General features: G+C 37.4%; 1 protein-coding gene across 13 annotated transcripts in view; it reads right to left on the reverse strand.

The window, feature by feature from the left end:
* WASF3 (WASP family member 3) overlaps nucleotides 1-26,002 on the reverse strand; it is a 133,477-nt gene that overhangs the window by 19,314 nt on the left and 88,161 nt on the right. For 12 of the 13 annotated variants that reach the window (XM_072795710.1, XM_072795699.1, XM_072795705.1 and 9 more), the window contains 3 exons: nucleotides 23,457-23,599; nucleotides 2,933-3,067; nucleotides 651-804 (listed from right to left, as the gene is read on the reverse strand). In XM_072795710.1, the coding sequence (XP_072651811.1) occupies nucleotides 651-804; nucleotides 2,933-3,067; nucleotides 23,457-23,589 (422 nt within the window). In that variant the 5' untranslated portion in view covers nucleotides 23,590-23,599. The remainder of the gene's footprint in view (nucleotides 1-650; nucleotides 805-2,932; nucleotides 3,068-23,456; nucleotides 23,600-26,002) is intronic. The other variant, XM_072795711.1, reaches the window with a different exon arrangement.

Genomic DNA, 26,002 nt, shown 5'->3' on the forward strand with positions numbered 1-26,002 from the left:
AAGGTGACAAAATATGGAAAGAAAATGCTTAATGTGGTAAGAAGTAGGAGAGGTGTTTTTAAAAAGCATTTTTTGGTTTCTTAATATTAGTTTTTTACACCCTTGATTTTCCATTCTTTTTCTGGGAAGTTTGGTGGTGATTATGTGTCCTACCATTTTACAGTTAACAGGTTGATTTGTTGACTATATTATTCACTTGTAAAAACTCCTACTGCTGCAGCATACTTTTTTCTGAATTAAATAACAAATGTCTCTGCAGTGGTGAAATGCTGAGACAGGTATTCTGCTGCATGATAAATGAATTATCAGTTCCTTTAAAATGGACTCTGAATATGAATATGGAACATACCCACACACAATATTATGCAATGTGCCCACTTCTACTTCAGATATCTACACTTAGATATCTACTTTTGTAGATATCTACTACAGTTATCTACAAAAGCTAACATCAGAGCTCACACTTCTCTTGGTGAGATTATCTCTATTTTAAAATATTAAACTTTTAACAATTCTATACTGGTAACTAATTCCATCATATGTAATAATCGCAATTATTTTCATAATTTGAAAAAAATACTTTTACAGCACTGTCCTTCTCTCTTAGTTTATCTAGAATAAAAAGGCCCTGGGAATGCATGAAGCCATACCTGTATGGTGTAAGAATATTCAGAGGAGGTGGCTTATCACTCTGGTTGTAAATGTCAGCAACAGGATTAGGAATGCTGTTCTTTGAAACCACCTGCTGGTCTTGAACTGTGGAACTTTTGAAAGCTTTTTTCATGTTGATATCCTGTAGTGACACTATTTAGAAAAAAAGTGCCCCAGGTTGAGTTACATAGAATATTTTTAACTGTTTAAAAATAAAACTCATTTAAGACACAATCATAAATAGAATTTATGATTCTAGAACAAAATCATGTTTTTATTGTTCATTTAAAACCATGCTTAAATAGCATGTGAATTCCTTTCCTCTTATAAATAACAGCTGTCTCTATAAAATGAAAACAAATCATGTGTTTTCTTCTGTAGTGATCTAATTATTTCTTTGAACCTAGTATTAGAGCATCATTCTTTATAATAGCATTTTTCAGAAACCACACAGGAATATAGTTGAGTATAACAGGAATGTAAATACAAAGGTTTGGGTATCCTAGAGGAAAAACACATTCAGTTAATACCAGTTGAATTGTAGTATGTGTAGGAAATATGTCTGCAAAAGGTATACAAATGTAAAAAAACACATGAAGTTTTCCTGATGTTAACATGAAGGAAAGACGGCAAGGCTTTTCAAAGTGTGTATAGTCCTAGGAATAAAGTAGCAGCATATAAACTACACTTAGGGGTGAGAAAATCAGGGCTGATTATATTTTTCTTTGAACACTTTACATTTCATGTATTAACTTATCTAACTTTGACATGAACCTTTTGAAATGGGCAACCTGGCCCACTAACCCACTTGACCAATGAAGCCAAGAGTTAGTTGGGTGTTAAGCGACCCTTCCAAGATCACCCAGCAAAAAAATGAAGACCCAGAATAAAACAGATTTCCTAAGTTGGTCAAATGTTTCTTCTACTATAAAATCCATGCCAAAGAGTATCATCAGGTAAATCTTGACTGGAAAAAGGATTTTAAGGATATGAGATACACTGTGAAATCTTATTAACTTTAATGTACAGATTAACATTTTCCAGCTCAAGGTCTATCACTGGTATGCCAATTGCAAGATTCCACAACAAAACTGAAGGAAGATGAATAAATACAAAAAATCATTTGTGGTACCAATTTGAAAAATGAATGACTGGCTAAAGATGTTAAAATGCCTTATCTGAATAGACCAAATAGCTACCCACAGTTTTACTTTTTTTCAAATGACATCAATTTTAAAAATCAGATTAAAAAATGTTCATAATGGATATTAGAATTTCAATGCTCTACATTTTTATTATATTTCTAATTCATTAATTTAATATTGACCTTTGAAAAAGATCTGATCATGAGTAAACATTTTTTAAATGATGAGGGATGAATTCCCTAAAACACTACATTTAAAAAAACTAAAACTTCCATTTTTTCTTATTAATACTACTATGGTAAGTCTAGTAAAAAATCAGATACAAAGATCAGTTTAGTGCAACAAGAGAAATCTTTACTACCACTATATAAAGGTAAAAATAATGGTTAATCTGAAAATTTTTCTCAAATAAATATGAAATGCCATATCCTGTACTCTTTTTGGAGATTTTTTCCAGCCCAATCTCAGTTTTTCATTCAAAAGATACAGAAAATGAAATCTTTAAAAAGGAACTGCTGGATTTTAATTTTATTGAAACTGTCACAATTTCAGGGGTATGGCCTCAAAATGATTATCAGTTACCTACATGGTGCTTACCATATTAACTTTATTTTACAACCATGATGCCTAAAGGCCTTCAGTAAATGCTATTTGTTGAGATGTTAAGTCACCAGAATCACCATGATTATTTACTGGCATGGACCCCAACAAGAGCAGCAGGTGGACGCCTTCACTCAGTCATGCTGGGTATGTACCACCCTCCCTCATAGCTGGACCACGTTTTGGAGTGATTCTGTGATTTTTTTAGGCAAGAAAGTATCTTTGAAATAATTCCCAATGACTTCAACTAGGGTTTCTAAGACCAGGAACATTCAAAGAATCCTTTAAAACAAATACAATATGTGTCTATTTTTTAAAAAGCAAGTATGGGTAGCATGTATGAGGTAGATAAGACTTTTAAAATTACTAACTAAACCAATGTTGGGGGCTCCACCCCCCACCAATATTCTTCTAGAAAAGGACAACATGAAATATCAGCACACCACCCCAAGGAAAAAGCAGTGATTACACCGCAATTAATTACTACCGTCTTGTCAACATCACTTCTAGCTCATTGCTCTCATGCAATTACCTACCCTCTTCCACTGTTGAATCCAGCTGGGTAACTTTGACAGCAAGGCGATCAATTCTGTCTTGAAGAGAATTTGCTCTGATGTAGAAGTTGTTAGCCTCATTAAACAGCTCACCAAATATGTCTTCAGCATGTTTGCCTAAAGAAGAAAATGAATGGAGAAGGCCATCTGTTAAGAAGTGCTGAGGCAGCCTTCACACGTTCTCACCAATGCCGATTACTGTCAACACGTGGGATTTTGTGCAAATGACTATAAAAATAAAGTGTCACAGTCAAAGGCCTTTAGAACTTTTGAAAATGCAGTGTGGATAATAACAGATATCTGAAATTGACCTGAAGTTGTATAGTTTTAAAATACCCCAGAGAGTAAAGAATTTTCATTTAATTGCTACATAACCCATCCTGCGAGTTGTTTCCCATTAAACTTCTTTAAGAAAAAATTACTCTCATTTTGTATGCTCTATGTATAAATAGAATCTTGGGACCTTAACCTTCCTTTTACTTCCCAAGATAATTAAATAAATCATTTCCAAATTTAAGATTTTGCTTCATTCACAATCAGAAACATTAGCTATCTTACATTGTACCTAACACTCTCTAATGGCATGAAATTGTTCTAATCCACATTTTGAAATCTAAGTATATAGTGCTGACTCTGGCACTCTCTAAAAATCAATATTTTGTATTCTGAGTTAAATTTTTCAATATGGATTCTTGTGAGTGCCAGACATAACTACTCCCACTTTTCTAAAAATGTAGTAAAAAACATTTTTAAAAAGAGAGGAGTAAGGATCTGTGTGAATTTCCAAATCCTAACATCATTCCTTTATTCATTCAATAAACATTTAATAACTATCTATCCTGAGAGTACAAGGCACACCTTCATCTTATCTCCTCTGCCAGAGAGAACCACTTTTTAAAAAATAGACTTTACTCTTTAGGACAGTTTCCAGTTCACAGCATTAAAATTGAGCAGAGAGCACAGAAAGTTCCCATATACTCCTTGCTCCGCCACACAGAGCCTACCCCACTGTCAATATCACACACCAGAGGGACGCATTTGTTATAACTGATAAACCTGCATCAACACGTCATTACACCCAAAGTTTTGCTTACATCTGGTTCACTCTTGATGTTATATATTCTATGGATTTGGACATACATATAAAGACATGTATCCCCCATTATAGTATCATACAAAATAGTTTCATTGACCTAAAAATCCTTTAGGTGGACCTAAAATGCTGCACCTATTCATCTTGCACACCCACCGCCCCCACCACCACTCAACTCCTGGCAACCGCTGATTTTTTTACTGTCTCCATAGTTTTTGCCTTTCCTAGAATGTCACACAGTAGAAACCATAATTAATTACAATTAATTATATTCACTTAGTAATAAGCACTTCAGGTTCCTTGATGTTTTTTCATGGCAAGACAGCTTGTTTCTTTTTAGCGCTGAATACCGTCCCACTGTCTGGATGTACCAAAATTTAATGATTCATCTACTGAAGGACATCTTTGCTGCTTCCAGTGTTTGACTGGTGTTGTGATGAATAAACACCTGTGTGCAGGTTTCTATGTGGACATGAGTTTTCAACTCATCTGGGTAAATACCAAGGAGCAAGACTGCCAGATTGTTTGATAAGAGTATGTTTATTTTTACAAGAAACAGACAAACTGTCTTCCAAAGTGGCTACACTGTTTTGCATTCCCACCAGCAACATATGAGAGTTCCTGTTGCTCTACACGCTCATCACCACTTGGGTGTTATTGGTTTTCTGGATTTTAGCCATTCTAAAAGGTATGAAGTGGTTATCTCATTTTAATTTGCATTTCCCTGATGACAGATGATGTTAAATATCTTTTCATATGCTCTGTGCTGCCATCTGTACACCTTCTTTGGTGAGATGTCTGTTGAAGTCTTTTGCCCATTTTTAAATCAGGTTGTTAATGTTTTTAGTAATGAATTTTAAGAGGTCTTGGTATATTATGGATAACAGCCTTTTATCAGATCATGTCTTCTGTAAATGTCTTCTCCCAGTCTGTGGTCTGTCTTACTCTATTGACAGTATCTTTCACAGAGCCCAAGTTTTTCATTTTAATGAAGTCCAGCCTATCAATTGTTTCTTTCATTGAAGTGCCTTTCTTTGGTGTTGTATCTAAAAAGCCATCATCGGGCAGCCCCGGTGGCACAGCAGTTTGGCGCTGCCTGCGGCCTGGGGTGTGATCCTGGGGACCCGGAATCGAGTCCCACATCCGGCTTTCTGCATGGAGCCTGCTTCTCCCTCCGCCTGTGTCTCTGCCTCTCTCTTCGCTCTCTCTGAATGGATGAATAAATAAATCTTAAAAAAAAAAAATAAAAAAATAAAAAAAATAAAAAGCCATCATCATTTCCAAGGTCATCTAGATTTTCTATGCTACCTTCCAGGAGTTTTATCATTTTACATTTGGGTCTATGTTCCATTTTGAGTTAATTTTTGTGAAGGGTGTAAGGTCTATGTGTAAACCTACCTCTTATTTGCATTTCTACCAACTTATCACTTAAATTCAAAGAGAACCTAAATTTTGTGGATAGAAGATTTAAAGTAAGAATCACCATGATGCTTTCCAGTGCTTTACAATTTATACAGTGCTCTGATTCCCACTTTCCAAACTGTTTGCTCTAACTCACAACATGGCAAACTCTGAGAGTGAGAATGATGCCTATCTGTTTAGTGCTGCAGCCCAGCCCTAGAACAATGTCTCCCGACAAATGCCTGTTCCATGAATGCACCAGCTCATAAGGTCAACAGCAAGTCTGTTTTCATTTTCCCAATGACTAACCTGACCATCAAAAGGTGATCTGTCCAAATCTCATGGCTAGTAAGTGGTGGAAAGAGATGAAACAAAACTCTAGCCTTCTAACTTCTAGCTCCTTGCTTTTATCATATACATCCCTAAACTTCCTTGTCTAAAAATCAGCAACTTCCATGAATCATTTCAGGTCATGAGCCATTTGGTAATTTCCTGTTTACTTAATGAAATGGACTAAAACATATGTGCTGCTTAAAAATGGTTACTCTCAGACACTGGATGAGCATTTCTTGGAATCTAAAATTTATAATCTCATGAATTCTCATGGTGTAACTGTCTTAACAAGAGGAACTTTCTCTTAAAAAATGAAAGCAGTAAAGAAGTCAATAAAAACATCTTTGTATCTAAAAAGTCATACCTCCTGACTTGAAGGAAGGGAGATCCCCAAGACTACTGATTTCAGCTGAGCAGTAAACTGTTTCTCTTAAAGTGTGGTACCTATTGCATGGTCCTCTGGAGTCCCTTAAAATCCTGCCAACTAGTTTCCCACAATATAGAAAGTGGTTCCAAAAAAGGCAAAGGAATAAAGTCTTCACACAAATGACATGTTTTAAAACTCTGTAACTAGATGTGGTATCCAGAATTAGTATTTGTTCACTATCTTATAAACTCTTTCCTGAGTGCTGGCCTGGCGTATCTAATTAGCTCATAAACATCCCCATGTTGATGTCCTAAAAGAATTTCAAATGCTGTACAAACTCCAAAAGGAGTTTATTTTCATGTTAAATCAAACCTGCATCCCCACATGGAAAGGCCTTAAGCAACCCCAAATGAAGCCCAAGGCAGAATGGAGTCATCTGTGGCTGTCACCTTCCACTACAGCTCACCAAACACCAAACCTCATCACTTGTCTTTCTCGAGCACCCCAGAGTTCAGACCCTCCCCGTTTCCTTCCTGTATTACATACATCAACAGCTTGGTTTTTTCTGCTTTCAGGTTCACCTCCCACCCTCAGATCTATTCATCACCCTGCTGCCAAATGATCCTCCTTAAAGAAAGATCCGACTGTCCTTCCTACTCAAATTGCTCACTGCTCTCCCATCATCTCAAGAAAAAATCTAGGCCTCTCGGCAGGGCACAGAAGGCCCTGTGCACCTCACTTCTGCCCTTCCTTTGTACTCCGGTTCGAATGAACTACTTGCAGTACCTGAACCCATTCCCCTTTTCCCACAGATCCTGCTACTGCTCTGCACTTTCAAAGCCCTGTCATGCTTTGCCACCTCACTCAGAATAAAAGCCAAAGGCCATGGGAGGTTTATAAAGTGGTTTAACTCCGTTACCCTACTGGCCTTATCAACTAGCACCCTCTCCCTTGTGTATTCCCCTCCAAGAACATGATCTCCTTGCTCTTTCTCAGACATGCCAATCATTCTCACTTCTTGTCATGCTTTGGGTTTCCTGTTCCTTCTCCCTGGATTATTTTGTCCCAGAGACTCATATGGTTTGGTCCTTCATGTCATCTAGATCTATACCCAAATGTAACCTCCCAAGTGACACACCTCTAGCAACCTTAGCTAAAACAGCAATCACTTCACCACACACGCACCCTTGTCCCCTCCCTACCATATTCTTCTTAGCACTTATCACCATCCTGTAATTGTACACTTGGACTTACTTGTCTCCTGCCTGTCTCCTTCCCCTAGAATGTATGATCCAAGAGGACAAGGACATCCAAGAGGACAAGGACTCTCCTTGGTTCTGCATACTCCCCAAGGTCTAAGGCTTATATAGTAGGTACTCAAAAAGATTTTGGAATAAATAAATAAAAATGCATTAACTTAAGATTAATCCTTCAGGATGCAGATAGGGGTCTGTAAGATCAGATGCCTTTCTCTGTGTTCCCACAAATACCCTCAGTATACTTCAATAACAGGATTCGTCACATAACTTGAATGTTGTCTTTGAATAAGTTCTTTGAGGGTATGAGCAATGTCTTTTATCTCTGCATTGCCTCTGCTTAGTGCTCAGTGAGTACCTCTGAAAAAAAAAAAAAAGAATGATCTCTACCAGTGTTTTCTTGTTAACAAGTACATAAGCAGCAAATGCTCCCTGCTCCAGTAAGTTTGGGGAAACCTGGGCTAAAAAGATTAAACATGCTTCTATGCCTTGGGGTATATCAAATCTTTAATATGCTAATGTGCAGTTGGAATCTGTAAGAGAAGCATCTAGCATGCCATGTTTTTAAACTGACAGGGCCTGGGAACACCTAATAACATCCTTTGGAACTACTGTTTAATGACACCCATTTAGGAAAATGTCCCTTCAACTGGATGATCTGCAGACAGAGTACCATGTTCCAAATAGTTTATATCCAAGACTATAAGTTATTTATTTTGAGTATCAGCCATGGTCAAAACATAACCAACTAATTTTTGTCTATTTGACCATTCACAGTTTAAGAGACATAGTCCAGTACGTACACACACACACACACACACACACACACACAACCTCGCCAGCAAGAAAATCCTTTCCCTTTCCCTTCAGTTATGCAGAACTCTAATGAGTAGGGACAGCACAGATCACCAAGAATATGGGAGTATACACCATCACCCCTTGCAAAGATCCACGGCACAGGCCGTGGAGGCAAAGAGTGGCGCTCGGCCCCACTGCAGGACGGGCAGACCCCTGGTGCAGTCACACCAGCATTCTCAAAGCACAGCAGCGACTGTTGAGAACCTGCTAAATGCTGTACAAGTTGAAAAGGATAAATAATATGTGTCCTTTACCTTCAATGCTAAAAATTCACTCACCCTATTTGAAAAAAAAAATGCATTTGATACTATATTTCTATAGAAAGTTCTCAATTTATAAAAACGAAGCAGAAATTAAGGACTCATACTTAACTTTTTGCCAGCTGTTCTAAGCTAACAAGTGATTAAAGAAAATGGAAGGCACTATATTTTCCTGATGAACGAGAATAAAATGTTGCAAATTACAGTATTCAGTTTTGCAAATAGCAACTTATTTGAAAAGCTTAATTTTACTCACTCTTTCAATGGCAAGTCCATTAATAGCTAAACTAAAATAATTCTGAATTGAATGAAAGACCATGCTGAGGTAAGTGTAATTTATTCATTCTTTACTGACAAGGGATCCACTTATGGATTTATTAGTACCATTATCAACCCATATCCAAGCATGTCAGGTTGAGAAGTATGCCTCTAAACTGCCAAAGCATTCAAAATTGTGTCTGGGTTTTCTATTACATTTAAAAGCAAAGATTTACTGGAAACAATCACTGTGTCTGATAGGAGTCCTTTCTGTAGAACAAGAAACCAGTCATAACAAGGTCCTTCAGAAATTTTAATAAACACACCTAGCAACACATCTTGATTTGTGGAGATTTTGGCATTTCATTTTCTTTTTTTAAAGATTTTATTTATTTATTCATGAAAGATACACAGAGGCAGAGACACAGGCAGAGGGAGAAGCAGGCTCCATGCAGGGAGCCCCATGTGGGACTTGATCCTGGCACTCTGGGATCATGCCCTTAGCCGAAGGCGGATGCTCAACCACTGAGCTACCCAGGTGTCCCTTGGCATTTCATTTTCCACTAAAAGTAACAAGGCTCCTTGGGAAAATGACTGATTCTAGGGCTGAGTGTGGAAAAGTATAAGATGAGCCTAGTATACCTTTCTGTGCTTTTCTTAAAAAGTCCAGAAGGACTCAGAGAGTGGCGGAAATATGTCAAGACACAGGAGCCAGTCCAGAAGTGCTCCCATTGGCCAAATCTGAGAAAATGTAAGCATCAAAGTAAATAATAAAGACAACAGATTATAACCCACAGAACAAAATAACAATCCATGAGTTCATATGGACATAAATGAGTGAATGAATGACAAGGAGTGAAAGCACTTACAGCAGAATTCCAACTAATAAATGTAGAAAAAATCAGGGAACGACAAAAATCATCTTTCTGCAACCACCACAATAGTATTTGAGGCAAGAATCATCAATGGATGCTGACAGTAGTGGAGAGAAGTGGATGAAGACAGGCTATTACAAAGTCTCAATATGTTTCCCCATAAGATACTTAATTACGGAAGGAGACAAAACTGTAGTTACTGAAATCTACGGACAAAATGTTATGTGATTGAAAACAAGATGTGACTGAAGTCACCACAAACAGTTATGGGACAAGCACAGATTATGGGCTTTGTGAAGAAATGCACTGAGGAGGCTGTGACATCACTCTCATAATCCTGCCAATATCCTAAATCTAATCATGAGGAAACATCAGAAGGCTCAGACTGAGACATTCCAGAAAATAAATGGTCAGTTCCCTTTTAAAATGTCAAGTCATAAAGTCAAAGAAAAATTGAGGAACTCTTCCAGATTGAAGAAGAGAGTTAAGTATATATATGTATGTGTAAATATATAATATTTATATATATATTTATATGTGAATATATACTTATATACTTACTAAACACAAATTATGTAATATTAAAAATATAAAATATTAAATATATGTTAAATATTAAATATATATGAATGTGTGTATGGGAGAAAGGACAGCAGGAAGAAGAATCTCTGAGGAAAAGAAAGTGTGGTAAAACAACATACAAGTGAAAGTTTGAGACTTCTCTACTGTTTTTCACCTTTTTCTAAGTCAGAAATTATTTCAAATAAAAAAGTTAGAAAAGAAACTTTATTATAGTATTTGTAGTAAAGTCCAATTTCCAATGAATTCCATAAAATAGCAAGTTATAATCACTAGGCCCTGAGATCTTTTCCCCCTTTTTAAAGTTTTATATTTTTCTACTATGAAAGTAATCCACACTTATTATAAGAAATACAGAAAATACAGAAAGGTAAACAGTAGGGAAAATGGCTCAAAGTCCAATCCAAGACATCTACTGCTAACATTGATTTATTTCTTTTGTCTTTGTTGTGTTTGTAAGTGTAAGTCAAAAAAATATAATATACACCCTGATTCTTATTGAAATGTATTTGTGAGTATAAAAGTAATATATGCTTGTGGCAGAAAATCTGGAAAACTCAGAAAAATAAAAAGTAAGGAATGTCACCCACAGTTATCCATAGTAAATTTTTTGGTATACTTCTTTAACAATATTCTTTCTAGCATTTCATAAGAACGAAGACAAGAGAGGTTGATTATTAAGCATATTCAGTTTATTCAACAAATACTTAGTAAGCATCCACTGTGTACCAGGCACCATCCTAGTTGCCTAAAGGAACACAGCAGTGAACACAGCAACAAAGCTTATGTTATATACAGACAATATATGAACAGATAATGTCACGTGATGCTGAGTGCTATGAAGAAAATAAAAGACTGTGAGGGAACAGAGAGTGGTAGGAAGAGGGTAGTACATAGGTAGTCACAAAAGGCCAGGGAACCATGTAGATATCTCAGGGAGGAATCTTCCAGGCAGAAGGCAGAAACCTGGTTGGTGTGGGAAGGCAGCCTCCAAGAGCTCAAAATGGCCAGAGCCCAGTGAATGGAGGGAAAAGTGGTGGAAGAGAGCAGACAAATACATTCCCTCCCTGTGGAGGTGACAAGCAGAGCAGGGAGACCAGACAGGAAGTTGCTGTTGAGCAGAGATGCCGTGGTGACTCAGACCAGAACAGTAGCAGCAGAGGTGCCAACAGGTGTACGAGTTGGGTACATATTTTGAAGAGAGCTGGTATTAGAGAAAGACATAAATAAGAACTGGAAGAGTAGAGTTCTCATTTGCTAACAGAGAAGAGGGGTGGGGAAGAGAAAGGAAAGAAAGAATTCAGTTTTAAACCTGTAGAGTGTGAGATGCCTATGAAAAATCCAAGTGCAGATATCTTGTAGGCAGCTATATACACAAGTTTAAAATCTAGGAGAGAGGTGAAACTGAAGACATACATTTGGAAGTCATCAGGTAAAGATGGTGCTTCAAGCCATGGGCCTGGATGAGATTGCCCAGTGAATGTACTTCAATGACCGAGCCTTGGGAGTACTCTCACATGCAGAGGTTGGGAGGATCACCAAAGACTAATAAAGAATAGCTTATGAATGAGGAGAAACACCAGAGGGTGCCAACCCAGAAGCCAGGTAAAGAAATGTCCAGACTTTCGACTCGCACTGGATTTGGCAATGAGGAAGTCACTGGTAATGCTGACAAGCACAATTTCAAGAGTGGATGGGACAAAAATCTAATGGGGACAAGAGAAAATGAAGAAAGTAAAGGCAGAGGAGGTATGGATGTTCTTTCGAGGTATCCTGCTGTGAAGGGGAGCAAGAAATGGGGAAACAGGTAGAGGATGGTCTGAGGTTTAAGTTGGGAGATTTCTCCATATATTAATGTTTGGTAGGCATGATGTACATGGGGGGAGGGGACGGGAGAAGGGCATGATACAGAAAAGAGAGAGAGTGAACACAGTTGTGGAGTGAGCATGAGGGTAGGGGGGCCAGTGTTTTTGACAGAAACATAAACAGTCACCATGTTAAAGGAGGGTGAACAGTACACATTGGTATAGGACACATCAGCAGACTGATCTGGCACAAGGGGGTATCTGGTTCTCCTCTGCTTTTATTTTCCCAATGAAATAAGAAGTAAGTCATCTGCTCAGAGGAGGAAATTTGAGGTGGAAAGAAAGATTTGAAATAGGTACTCTAAGGGTAGGAAAACTAATTAACAAAGGAATCACAGCAGGATTGCTGAGCAACATTGAGGGCTCACCTGAGGAATGTGCTCATGATTTTAAATCTCTCTTCTTTTCTCATATAAGCATTTAAAGGTACAAATTTCCCTCTATGCACTTCTTTAAGTAAATCCCACAAATACGGGGTTCATTATCACACATGTTAGAAATAGTTTTTAATTTCCTTTTTTGATTTCTTCTTTGACCAAGGATTATTTTAAAAGATATTGCTTCATTTTCCAATATGTGAGAATTATCTAAAAAGATTATTATAATTACTATCTCATTACCATCATACTCTTTATGATATGAATCTTTCAAACGTATTATTTTATGGCTAAGCATATGTTCATCTTGGTGAACATTCCCTGTGAACATTAAAGAATGTATATTCTATAATTGGGGAGTTTAGTGTTCTATAAAGGTCAAATAAATCAGACTGGTTAGTAGTGTTCAAACCACCCATATTCTTACATTTTTGTCTATTTGTTTTTATCACTCACTGAGCGGTTTTTGTTAAAATTTATGATTCTGTGATACCTATTTATCTATTTTGGTTCTATTTGTATTGCACGTTCTTTTAAATTAAAATTTTAAATTGTGAGTTCTTGACAAATGGACTCATCACTACAGAACATCCCTCTTTATCTCTGCTTTATAGTCTACTTTACTTGACACAAATATAGCCACATCAGCTTGCTTATGCTTTGCTTTATGTTTATGTGATATATATTTTACATTCTTTTCTTTAAATCTGTGTCCTCATCCCTAAAAATGCATGTATTTTGGTCTTGCTTTTTTATCTAACCTGATAAGCTCTGCCTTAAATTTTAAATGGGTATTCAAAATGTTTCCATTTAATGGAATTTTTGATAGGGCTGGGTTTAATTCTATCACCTGGGTATTAGTTTTCCATTTGTCCTTCCTGTTCTTTCGTTCCTTTCTTCTTCCTTTCCTGCCCTCTTCTGGGAAAATCAAATGATTATCTTAGGATTCCACTTTATCTCCTCCATGCATTATCCTAGAGGTTACTGGAAATTAAAATATGCATTCTTGGGCGTCCAGGTGGCTCAGTGGGTTAAGTGTCTGCCTTTGGCTCAGGTCGTGATCTCCAGGTTCTGGAATTGAGCCCAGTATCAGGCTCTCTGCTCAACAGGGAGTCTGCTTCTCTCTCCCAAATAAATAAATAAGATCTTTAAAAAAGTAAAATATGCATTCTTAACTCATCTTGATGTACTTTCAAATAATATAGTATTTCATAAAATTATGTAAAATACAATATCGTTCTATTTACCCCCTTCTACCCTTACAGGTCTTACTGTCATATAATTTAATTTCACATAGGGTATGAACTCTATAATACATTTTAAACAGTCAGCAGGCTTCTAAACAAATTAGATATAAATACATAATTTTTAATGAGCATTTATATTTACTCCCATATTTCCTTTTCGTTTATTTTTTTTTTAAGATTTTTAATTTATTTATTCAGGAGAGGCACAGAAAGAGAAGCAGAGACATAGGCAGAGGGAAAAGCAGGCTGCCGATGTGGAATTTGATCCCAGGACACCAGGATCATGCCCTGAGCCCAAGGCAGACACTCAACCACTGAGCTACCCAGGTGTCCTTATTTTGTTGATCTTTATTTCTTCTTGCAGATCTAGGCTACCATCTGATATCATTTTCCTTCAGCCTCAAGAGCTTTTCTAGCATTTTTTGGTAATGTAGATCTACTGAAGGCTTAATTCTATGAGATTTTGTCTAAATAAAATAAAAATATGTCTCTTTCATTTCCATTTCACTTCATTTCATTAGTATTTCATTTTAGGTCTTGTTTCTGATGAAAATCAATGGTCATTCTGAACAATGTGCCCGCCTTTTATGTTACTTTTTCCCTCCTGCTTAGAATTTTCTCTTTACCTTTGTTCTTTTAGTAATATTACTATGATGTGACTAAATGGGATTTTGTTTAATTTACACTTCTTGAAATTTGCTGAGCTTCTTGAACCGCTGGTTGATAACTTACCATCAATACTAAAAAATTCTCATTCGTTATTTCTTTTGCCTTATTCACGCTCTATCCTCTTCTCCTGGGACTCCAGTTACATATGTATTAGACCCTCTGATACTGTCCTACATTTTGGATGCTCTGGTTTTTTTTTCTTTTTCTCATTTTCTCTTGCAAATTCGGTTGAATAATTTCTATTGGCTCATCTCTGAGCTACTTCTGCTTCTGTCCAGTCTGCATTTGGGCCACCAAGTGAATTCCTTTACTTCTGATACTGAGATTTTCAGTTCAATTTCTTTTTCTTCTCTTTAGTTTCCATTTCTCTGTAGAAATTCCCTATTTCTTCATGCTGTCATTCACCTTATTATTCTGTTCAATTTTTTTTTTTTTTTTTTTTTAGTGCTTAGAATTTCAGTATCTCTGCTGACATGATCCATCTATTTTTGAACATTGCCTACTTTTTCCATCAGCGTCCTTGATGTATTCATCATAGCTATTTTAAATTCCTGGTCTGATAATTCCAACATCCCTATGACCTCTGACTTTGGTTCTGATGTTTACTCTGTCTCTTCAAACTGTTCTTCACCTTTTAATTTTTTTTGTTGGAAGCCACACATGCTGTACTAGATCAAAGGAATTGGGGTACATAGGTCTTTGGTGATGTATTGGGAAGGTGTGCGTTTGGGGGTTGGTGTTCTAGAATCCTATGACCTTCTTTTCCAGTTTTATTGAGGTATAACTGACAAAATTGTGTATATTTGAAGTGTACTACATGATTATATATATACACCACACACACTTTGTGAAATGATTGCCATAATTGGGTTATTATACCATCACCTCATATACTGTGTGTGTGTGTGTGTGTGTGTGTGTGTGTATGTGTGTGTGAGAGAGAGAGAGAGAGAGAACCCTTAAGATCTACTCTTTTAGCAAATTTCAAATGCACAATACAGTATTTTTAACCCTGGTCACCATGCATATCAGATTCCCAGAACTTACTCAACTTATAACTAAAGGCTTGTACCTTCTAACCAGCATCTTCTTGTTTCCCCTCCCCCACATCCCTCACCTGGTAACAACCAATCTACTTGTTTCTGAGTTCACCAACTTCTTCTTTTTTGTTTTTAAGATTCCACACATAAATGAGATCATACAGTACACAGTATTATCTGTATAGCTTATTTCACTTATCATAAAGTCCCCTAAATACATCCAGGTTGCAAAAGGCAGGCTTTCCGTCTTCCTCAAAGCTGAATAATATCCCAATGTATACACATATATTCCATATCTTCTTTAGCCCTTCATCTGTCTGTGGTAGTACTATAATCTGGTCTCAGTCCTTCAGTGAACCTAGGTCCCTGGGTCTCATCTCCATTGTCCTCAGATGAGAAAGGAAGGCAAGAAGAGGCTAGAGTAGGTATTTCCCTTCCCCTGGGTTGCTTAGGTTCTGGTAAAACCCAACTCCCTTAGGCTCCAGTGAAATAGTTTCTTTTGAGGGCAGGCATACTAAGAAAAACACAGAATGCTCTGGTTATATTTCAAAATGGTTACTCTCCCCCTCCCTCTGATGGAAGCAAAAGGGGATTTTTCTCTAATATTCACTGTGAGAACTCGGTAGGACTCGTGACAGTAAAACTCACAGAAGTGTGGGAACCCCACTAAGAGTAGACCCCCTAGAGCTTTTAACTCTCAAACTTGTTCTCATTGAAGCCCTAGTAATTCATCAGTCTCTCCAGATTTGGGGGCAGTGGTCTGAACTGTGACTTCAGTTCCCTGACAGATCTAAGAAAAACTGTTAGGTTTTCAATTTGTTCAGCTTTTTTCTTGCTGTGTGACCAGGAATGATTTTTAAGCTCTTTAAATGCCAGACTGGAAACTGGAAGTCCCTTCAATATATTTTCATAGCTATTTTAAAGTACTTATCTGCTAATCCAAAATTGGGGTCATCTGTGGGTCCTGCTTCTATCAACTCTTTATTTTCCCTCTTCATTATGAGTTACATTTTGGGGAGCCTGTGTGGCTCAGTTGGTTGAGCATCCAACTTCTTGATTTCGGCTCAGGTCATGATCTCAGGATCGTGAGATCAAGCCCCATGTCAGGCTTCGCAGTCAGTGGGGAATCTCCTTGAGAGTCTCTCCCTCTACCCCTCCCCCTGCTTGCTCACATGCGTGCTCTTTCTCTAAAAATAAATAAATCTTATAAAAATGATGAGTCATGCTCTTCCACACATCTTACAGTTTTATTTTTTCACTGGACAATGGATATAGAAGAGTAGAGAGTGAGGTAGATAATGTTTAGTCCTATAAAAGGGCATGCTTTACAGAAAAAATACTACTTTAGACTGCTAAAGAATTGTGTTCCTAATATGAGTGAGCAAACTTATAGAATAAATATTAAGAACCTTTAAAATCTTCCCTCAAAGTTTTTAGATGATCTACTTTAATAATAGTGTAAATCAAAATAATGAGAAGAACATCTATATATCATAACCCTATCTATTCATGAAATAGGAAGAACAGAGATGATAAACCAGAGGAGGACTGAACATTCAGATTTAGCTAACTCTCCAACCTGTGCTGTTATGAGTTAGTCTACATTTACATTCTGTTATATAGAGATCCATTTAGAAGGAGAAATGAAAAACAACCTCACTTATAACTACTTTCATCTCCTCAAGGAAGTATGTATTTCTAATATTCCAGGTCAAAAAATGTGTTGGGAAAGTGCCTGAATTCCCAATAATTCTGTCTTCTGGGGGAGGGGGCTCTTATACTTGCCTCCACCTTGCTGACACAACTCTTATCTTATAGTTTCCTAAGTGTATATTACTTACCTTCCTTCACTGGCTATTTTAGTCCACAAGAAATGCAAGTATTTATCTTAGCTTGAAGCTTTAAAATTTTTAAATTCTTGCTGTTTCTTCTAGTCAACTTCTGTGCAGATAAAGCAATACATTTTCTCTTAACATCCCCCTTTTAACCCTAGCCTTAAACTGCATGGAAATGCACTTGTGATCTATTTCCTGCACATATTGAATTTGAGTATCTATCCTACCTCCCAAAAATCCCATTTGGCTAAAGCACCTCAGAAATTTATTCAGTACATGCCTTCAAAATATTTAGATTTCTATTCTGAGTAGAATTGCACTTGGTATAATCAATTAATATGATACCAAATTTTAGATCCAACAAGATAAAGCAAATGTGAACAAGCCCTTAGGTAGTATTTTCATGTTGATCTGGCATTTGGTTTGATATGAAACAGTATATATCACAAGGAGTATTAGTAAAAATATTAATCACTTATTAAAATCTTTGATAAGAAAACAGACCTCCTTTCTTATTCATGCAATTACCTAAAACCAGGAAATTAACAGGAAAATAGATTTTGTAATGATTTTTTTAAGATTTATTTATTTGAGAGACAGTGTGCATGCACAAGTGTGGGGAGAGAGGGAGAAAGAGAATCCTATAGGCTCCACACCCAGCACAGAGCCCAAGGTGGGACTCTATCTCATGACCCTGAGATCATGACCCAAGTTGAAATCAAGAGTCAGACACTTAACTGAATGAGCCACAAAGGAGCCCCAGTAATAATTTCTTAAAGGAAAGGCATATTTAAAATTAATAAAGTCTCAGGATTAAAAAAAAATACCAAAAATAACCAGAGATGTATGTACTGGCTTATACAAGAATATAAATTAATGTTCCCCACCTCCCAAACTAGGAAACAACTTCTATGTCTAACAGCAGGAAAACAGCTAAATAATTACATTATATCAATAAAATACTCTATAGCTATTAAAAATTGTATCTTAGAAGAATCAACAAAGATGCTTACTATATATTGAGTATAGGCTACAAAACCGTATGTATACTAAGATATCTTTTTTATAATGATGCATAACAAAGCATTACCAGTTATCTTCTCTGAGTAATGAAAATTTTATGATTTTTTTCCTTTGTGTTTTCCTGTGCTAAGTCTTCTGTATTATCTCATTAATACCACCTAATATAATAAAAAAACTCAGGGGTGGGGGAGGTGTACTAAAGGTCTGACCCCTTCCTTTGTGATATCTTGGGAGCCTTCTTAAGGCACAGGGGAGGGGGGGCGGGGAGTGAGGAAGATCACTGTTATCACAAGAACAAAGAGAAAAGTAGTAGTAAAAAACAAACAAACAAAAAAACACCCTGGAGGTATTATTAAAGAGGACTTATGTCCTTATCCTTGGCACAAATGTTCTATGTTCCCATGTCCTTTTTTTTTTTAAGGGTTTATTTATTTATTTTAGAGAGAGAGCATAAGTGGAGAGAGGGGCAGAAGGAAAGACTCTCAGGCAGACTCCCCATTGAGTGTAGAACCCAATGTGGGGCTCAACCTCAGGACACTTAGATTACAACTTGAGCTGAAACCAAGAGGCAGCCGCTTAACCAACTGGGCCACCCAGGCGCCCAACCACCATGTCCTTTTTTAAACAAATTATATTAAAATTACATTATAATATCAGTAGGAATTTGATGCAAGATACTGTAATTTTAACTGAGCAACTAGCTAATATGAACAAGAGCACTCAGATTATCAATCAAGGAAAATGATGAAAAAGCACTCCTGGGATGCCTGGGTGGCTCAGCAGTTGAGTGTCTGCTTTGGCCCAGGGTGTGATCCTGGAGTCCTGGGATGGAGTCCCACGTCAGGGTCCCTGCATGGGGCCTGCTTCTCTCTGTGTGTCTCTGCCTCTCTCTCTGTGTGTATCTCTGTGAATGAATGAATGAATGAATGAATGAATGAATAAATAAATAAATAAATCTTTAAAAAAAACTCATTATAACAATATTTCCTCACTGAAAAGATTTCAATTCTCTCTGAAAAGCCTGGTAAAAATATAATGTTGACAAAATTTCTTGTCCTTTAAATACATCATGTCTAATTTTGATATAATGGGAACATGGTACCTGGTAAAAACCTACAAATGTCCCAAAAGTTATGTGGAGTTATAGGGGCTTCAGAAGTCTATCTGGTATCTGGGACCACATTCTTTTCTCCATTATGCAAAGTCACATCTGCATGATGCTGATTTGCCCCTAGAGATGTGACAAGAATTCGAATGATCTGGTGAATCAGGGCCTCGACTGCTAAGTCTTCCTTTTTTGGAAAAGATCAAAGACATTCCTGTGGACTCCTGGTCTATTATTCCTCCTCCCTTGGACCTACTGGAGAACTAGTTACCCTGGACCATCGCAGTAGGTCTCCCAAGGCAAGTCTCTGCTGCTCAGGCTGATAATGATAATCTAGGGTCAAGGCAAATCCCTCAGCTTCCTATGGGAGTCCGCCCACAATGGCATTTGAGGATGAAGCCCAGCCTCTCCCTGTACCACTCACAAGAAGTTCAGATAGTGTGCGTCACCCATGCCTAATCTGGGGGTTGGAGGTACTGGGAGGATGGTAATGGCACGTGTGAGGGTGGGCAGGGAAGTGGAGAAGATTAAGATGGTTCACTCTTATTTGGACCTACTGCATAATGGTTAGATACTCAAAGGAATAATTAAAAAAGATTGTTTTGACTTTATCTTGGAAATTAATACTCAGTAAAAAAGACTTTTTTTAGAAGACTTAATACGATACATGCATTTCTAAACCTTCACTTTAAAAACATCTGATGAATGATTACAAAACTAGAAAATAATGTTAAAACATTTTTAAAATTCTTATTCTTCCTAACAATTTTAGCTCATAAAAAGATTAGATTAAAAATATCTCCTGTAATATATTTCAACTCAGTGGAAAGCCCCACAAAACCTAAAGATTCACCCAAAATGGAGCAGTCATTTATTACATGTGTGAGTGTTGTGGCATGTGGTAGGATGTTTCCTGTTCTATGACCATACTGATGTCAGTTATACCTGCTTTTTAAAATTCGAAGTAGGCACCAAATTGATTTGCTTGCATTGTACCTAGAAGGGTACCAAGTGAATAATCACTAAGTAAATCCCTGGTAACAAGAAATGTGCTATTTTACCACCAATAAGTAACTAAGTATATTAACTTCCTACAATTATATCCTTGGCATACATATCACTATCCCCTTTTGTAAGTCTCTTTGGGCTGCAAGCATGGATCACATAAAGATGGGCAAGAAAAGAGGTTTGCTCTGAGGATATCTGAGCACTGCTCCTCGAATGGGAGGGAAAGCCCTCCTGAACAGGTCTAGGGACCCGGGCTCCCTCCACCCTGCTGTACCCTGGGGTCTCTCTGGCTTCCTCTGCCTGAAATTCTAGCTTCAGCTTGCAGGGGCTATCACTTCTTCAGTCCTGGGTGACGTTTTTGGCAGCAGATGCCATAATAAACTAGCAAGCTCAACGTGTTTCTTAGTTCAAACTGCCTGCACCCACAGGACTGACCCAGCTCGTCTTTTCAAACCAGGTACATGGTATCCATTTCTTCAGATCCCATCTCTTAGGGCACACAATCATTATCTCTGGAGGGATGCCTAGCGTCTTGTTTTAAAGCTTCTCAAGTGATTCTAATAGAGACAGAGTCGAGACCCACTGGGGCAGCCTAGCTGAGGTTGACTGTCTCTGAGGCCAGAGCCCATCCCTGGTCCACTCATGAGGTGAGAGTGGATTAGGTGGACGCAATGAGACCAAGGGTGGGTGGTGCATTCATCTCCTAGTATTGCTTTTCCAGTTGCGTCAAATGACCATAAATTTAGTGGCTTAAAACAACACACATTAATTATCTCATAGTTTCAGAGAGCAGAAGTCTGAAATGTATTTCACTGAGCTAAATGAAGATTTTGGCAGAGCTGTGCTCCTCCTGGAGGCTCCAGAGGAGATCTATTTCTCTTGTCTTTTTCCACTTTCCAGAAATGGCCTGCATTCGTTGGCTTGTGGTCTCTTCTTCCATCTTCAAAGCCAGCAACAGTTGATTCTTTCTCATTTTACATCATTCTAACATGGGTCCTTCCATATCTTCTTCCCACATTTAAAGGAACCCTGGGGTTACACTGCATAACCCAGGCTAACCTCACCCTCTTAAGATTAGCTGATTTGTTTTTTTTTTTTTTTTTTTTTTTTTTAATTTTTATTTATTTATGATAGTCACACAGAGAGAGAGAGAGGGAGAGAGAGAGGCAGAGACACAGGCAGAGGGAGAAGCAGGCTCCATGTACCGGGAGCCTGACATGGGATTTGATCCTGGGTCTCCAGGATCGCGCCCTGGGCCAAAGGCAGGCGCCAAACCGCTGCGCCACCCAGGGATCCCGATTAGCTGATTTGTAACCTTCATTTCACCATCACGTCATATCCACAGGTTCCAAGGACTAAGATGTGGACATCTCTGGAGGAGCAGACTACATGGACCAGAACATAACTCACAGGCACCATAAACATGACCAATACAACACTATGCCGAGCATTATTACAGCATGAGGAATAGTTTGACTATTAAAACTTTAACCATTTACGTTAGTTTTCATCTCTGATACTCTATATCAATAGACATTTCAGGAAAAAAAAAATAGACATTTCATCCATAAAAATAAGAGACCAAAGCATTCTTATAAAAATATATGAATTCAAACAGAAACATTTTTACCCTTCAATAATATACAAGCTATTTTCCTATAATTATATCAATTTACACATTTTATCAACAACCTCTACCCAACATCAATTGTAATTAGTTTAGATTCCAAAAGGAATCTATTTTAAAACACATTTTAAGTATCTAAATTGCTTTTGCCTCAGCCATTGATTATATATTAAAAATATAACACAGTACAATTCCTTTAAAGAAAAAATACTTGCACAGTGTTTCTTAAAAATTTAAAGAAAAACACTTGAACACTTTTAACAAACATTGCCCTGTGCTTGAGGCTACTGGGATGCGAAATTATGGAGGTTTTTCTAGTCATTAACAGAGTTTCTGAAAAATTTAACTGTGAAAACCTGTCACCCAAAATGCAGTATAAACCATCTAAACCAAAAAGGAGTGGGACAAAGTGAGAAAACAAGATCATGATATAAAAAGTTAAAGGGAAAATATTCCAGCTTCAAAAAGCTTTGAAGGCAAATGTATTTTCATGCATAACTGAATCTTAAGAAATGAACTATTTCGGGGTGCCTGGGTGGCTCGGTCAGTAAAGCATCCAGCCCCTGATTTTTAAAAATTGACGCTACTTTAAATCCACACATTTGGTCTTATCTGTTCAGATCATGATCTCAGGATTGTGAGATCAAACCCCGGCTAGGCTCCACACCCAGCATGGAGTCTGCCTAAAATTCTCTCTCTCCTCTTCCTCTGCTCCTCCTTACTCACCCCCCTCTAAAAAAAGAAAAGAAATGAACTATTTCCTATTTTACACTAATGTTCAAAATTAAAATAATAGTCCTTTCTTCCTTATACTTCTATTTGCTTGGATTTATACAACCTGTGCAATATATACATAGTACTATATATATGTAATAATCAGCTTATCTATTGACCTCGATTTAGAAGTTAGTACCTGAATTTAGGTTAAAATCATCAAATCTCAATATTTTTTGGCTTTAATCTTTTATTCACTTGGAATATTATGTAATCAACAAATATTTGAGCATCTACTCTGTGTTAGGCATATTACAAGCATTAACAATTTTTCGATTTTTCACATTAAAAAATTAATCCTGTCCAAGCTTAACAAAATAATTTACATTTAAAAAAAAAACAATGACCTTATCCTCATTTAATAAGCTTTTAAAATTGACACTACTTTGAGTCCACACATTTGGTCTTATCAAATAATTTGTAAATTGGTCAATTCCAACTTTACATCTTCAGCATGTGAAGTTGGTATCATGACACCAGTGATATATTTCACACTGGGAAAATTGGATGAGTAGGAACAGGCTCTTTCCTTCAGAGTTGTGGTCTCTTCTTCAGACAAAATGAACTACTGAATTGAAATCAATTTGCTAATGGTAAAGCTAATAACATGCCATTGGTAATCAGAAGAAAGGTGTTCTAGAAATGAGATGACTTACTTAGACTGCTTAGCTGGCGTATGATAGCAGCAAGAGTACTATTGGTTACACATTCAAGTTCACTGGTAATCCCTTCAGGCAGGGCTCCCCGGCACAAGTGCCGGGGTTCGATGTTCCTCTTCACTAAAGGCATGGCTCACGATCTGAAAATTAAAGACATTTTTTTAAAAAAAAGCTCATACGCTCATTTTAACAAATTTAGAGTTTTAATTCCCTTGAAAATTGATTCCTTCCTAGGAATTTTCATTACCCTTTCTATGTGAATCAGCTAAATACACAACAGATGTTCAACTTCTTACATAAATTTTATCGATTTCAAAGATATATAGACAGTACAACCTACTTTTAAAAAAAGATAACATAAGCAAGATTTCCAGTAAAGTATAAACGACTGAATACATGCATTATTACCTTCCTTTCCTCTCTACTAAAATGAAAAGAGATAGAAAAGGCAAAAGCTCAGAAGAACTACGGGCAGGAAAGGGCACAACAGCCCCAAACTGGACAGAACCTAAACAGATTAAGACACAGAAAAGGCCACTTTTCTGTGTCTTAAGTGACACACCTGAACCACAGAATCTTGTCCACCCTCCCCAACACAAGCTCCATGTAACAAGGGTTAGGTGGGGAAGAAGGGGGCGGAGGATAGGGAGGATGAACCCCAGGGGGGATAAGCTAATGAACCATATGTACTGTAAGGATCTACAAGGAGGAATATGAAAACAGGAGGGCTGGCTTTTTAAAAATCCATTCAAATTCCTTCTCCCATCCTGGGCTGCCCCCACCTCACTGCACTCAGCTGTTCTACATTTTGGTGAATTCAGAATTTGGACTTGAGACACAAAGTGTGGCTAAAGGTTAGGGTAGGAAATGCACTGAAGCCAAGAGTATTAAATCAAAGTCTACACTGAATGTAAGACAGAGATGCTCCCCACACCCTCATTTCCTAGCTCACTTCTCCACTTGGCTCCCAGAGCACTGGCAGCCTGGTTTTCACTTCCCACCCAAAGAGACCGGGATATTCTTCCTAGAATGTTGGAAAAGAAAAGATCTACAAAACTGGGACACTGGGCGAGGGTTTCTCCCTATGGAAAATGCCAAAAAGGTCACCCTACAGTTACACCTGCCAATAATCTCACCCCACACAATTTCTAATCAGCTTTTAATGCCTTAGAGGTAAATAAGAATGGAAGTGAAAGCTTGCCAAACACTTCAGGAGAGACTTCCCTGACGTCCTGGCAATTCCCTTCACTTCTCTCCTCAAAAAGTACATCATAAATTAATGTAAAATCTCAACTTTTTTTTGTTGTTGTTGTTTTGTTTAAGGAAGCATACAGAATTTCAAACCTACTGTTTGTATAACTAATCTACTGCTCACACAACAGCAGAAAATCCAGTGACTGGGATATACTGTCATTTTGACAAGATTATCATATTCCCCAACTTGTAAGAACAGAAACAGAAAAGCCTAGGATGTTGGTTAGCAGCCCTAACCAACCCTGAAATGCCAGCCCTGAAATGCCAATCTGGAATTGTTATGTGAGACAAATAATAGCCTATTTGCTTAAACCACTGTAGTTGGGCTTTCTGTTACTTGGAGTAAAACTTATTTCCAACTGGTACAATAACTGAATGGTACACTGAACCTGGAATGTGGTAAGCATGTAATAAATCTTTGCCTTTCTTCCCCCATTCCTTAAAATCTTTGCTCATCTAATAAATACTTACCCAGCACCTACCATCTACCTGGCAGTATGGGAGGTGACAAGGACCCAAAGGGGAGTGAAAGCAGACAAGGTTCCTCCCCAAGTAGAGCTATATTCTATGAGGAAGTGAGACTTTGATCCAAACACATGGATTAATGAACTTAAAATGAGAAAACCACTTATTGGAGGCAGGGTGCTACATTGTCTGCAGAGTCATGGGCAGCCTCCCATGGATGTGGGACATGATTGCTGACCTGAATGAAACCTAAAGGGTTAATAAGGATCCTGTGGTAATGTGGAGAATGAAGCAAACAAAGGCAAAGTGGGAAAATTTCTGTTCAATTAACTAATGTTTGACTACTTTCGTCTTATGTCCATGAAGGTGGTAGTTCAATATACTGACTGTAGCTTCAGATTCAAATACTACTTCATCCATTGACTTAGGTGCATTGCCCATAGCATGCCCTTCACCTCTCTGTGCCTCTGTTTTTCCCCTGTAAAATGGGGATACTAGCAGTACCTACCTTAGAGAATGAGAATCTAATAAATTATTACATACATAAATCATTTCAAACAGCCTGGCATATAGTAACCATCAAAAAAATGTGACTTACCATATTAACTTTACAATATCTTACATGTCGTTATAATGCTAATTATTATTCCTATTAAAATAAAGAAGGAACAGTTTACAAGCTGATAATAAGGCCGGACCACAGAAAATAGACAACAGTATTTGCATAAACGTGTGAAAGAAAAAGTACACGCTGCTCAAGGAAAGAGTGCTAAAATATGAAAATTCTAGATCTCCACGTCTCAAGGCAAAACTATAAGATTTAC

This window comes from Canis lupus, chromosome 24 (genome assembly GCF_048164855.1).
Source record: "Canis lupus baileyi chromosome 24, mCanLup2.hap1, whole genome shotgun sequence".
In the NCBI taxonomy this organism is placed as follows: domain Eukaryota; kingdom Metazoa; phylum Chordata; class Mammalia; order Carnivora; family Canidae; genus Canis; species Canis lupus.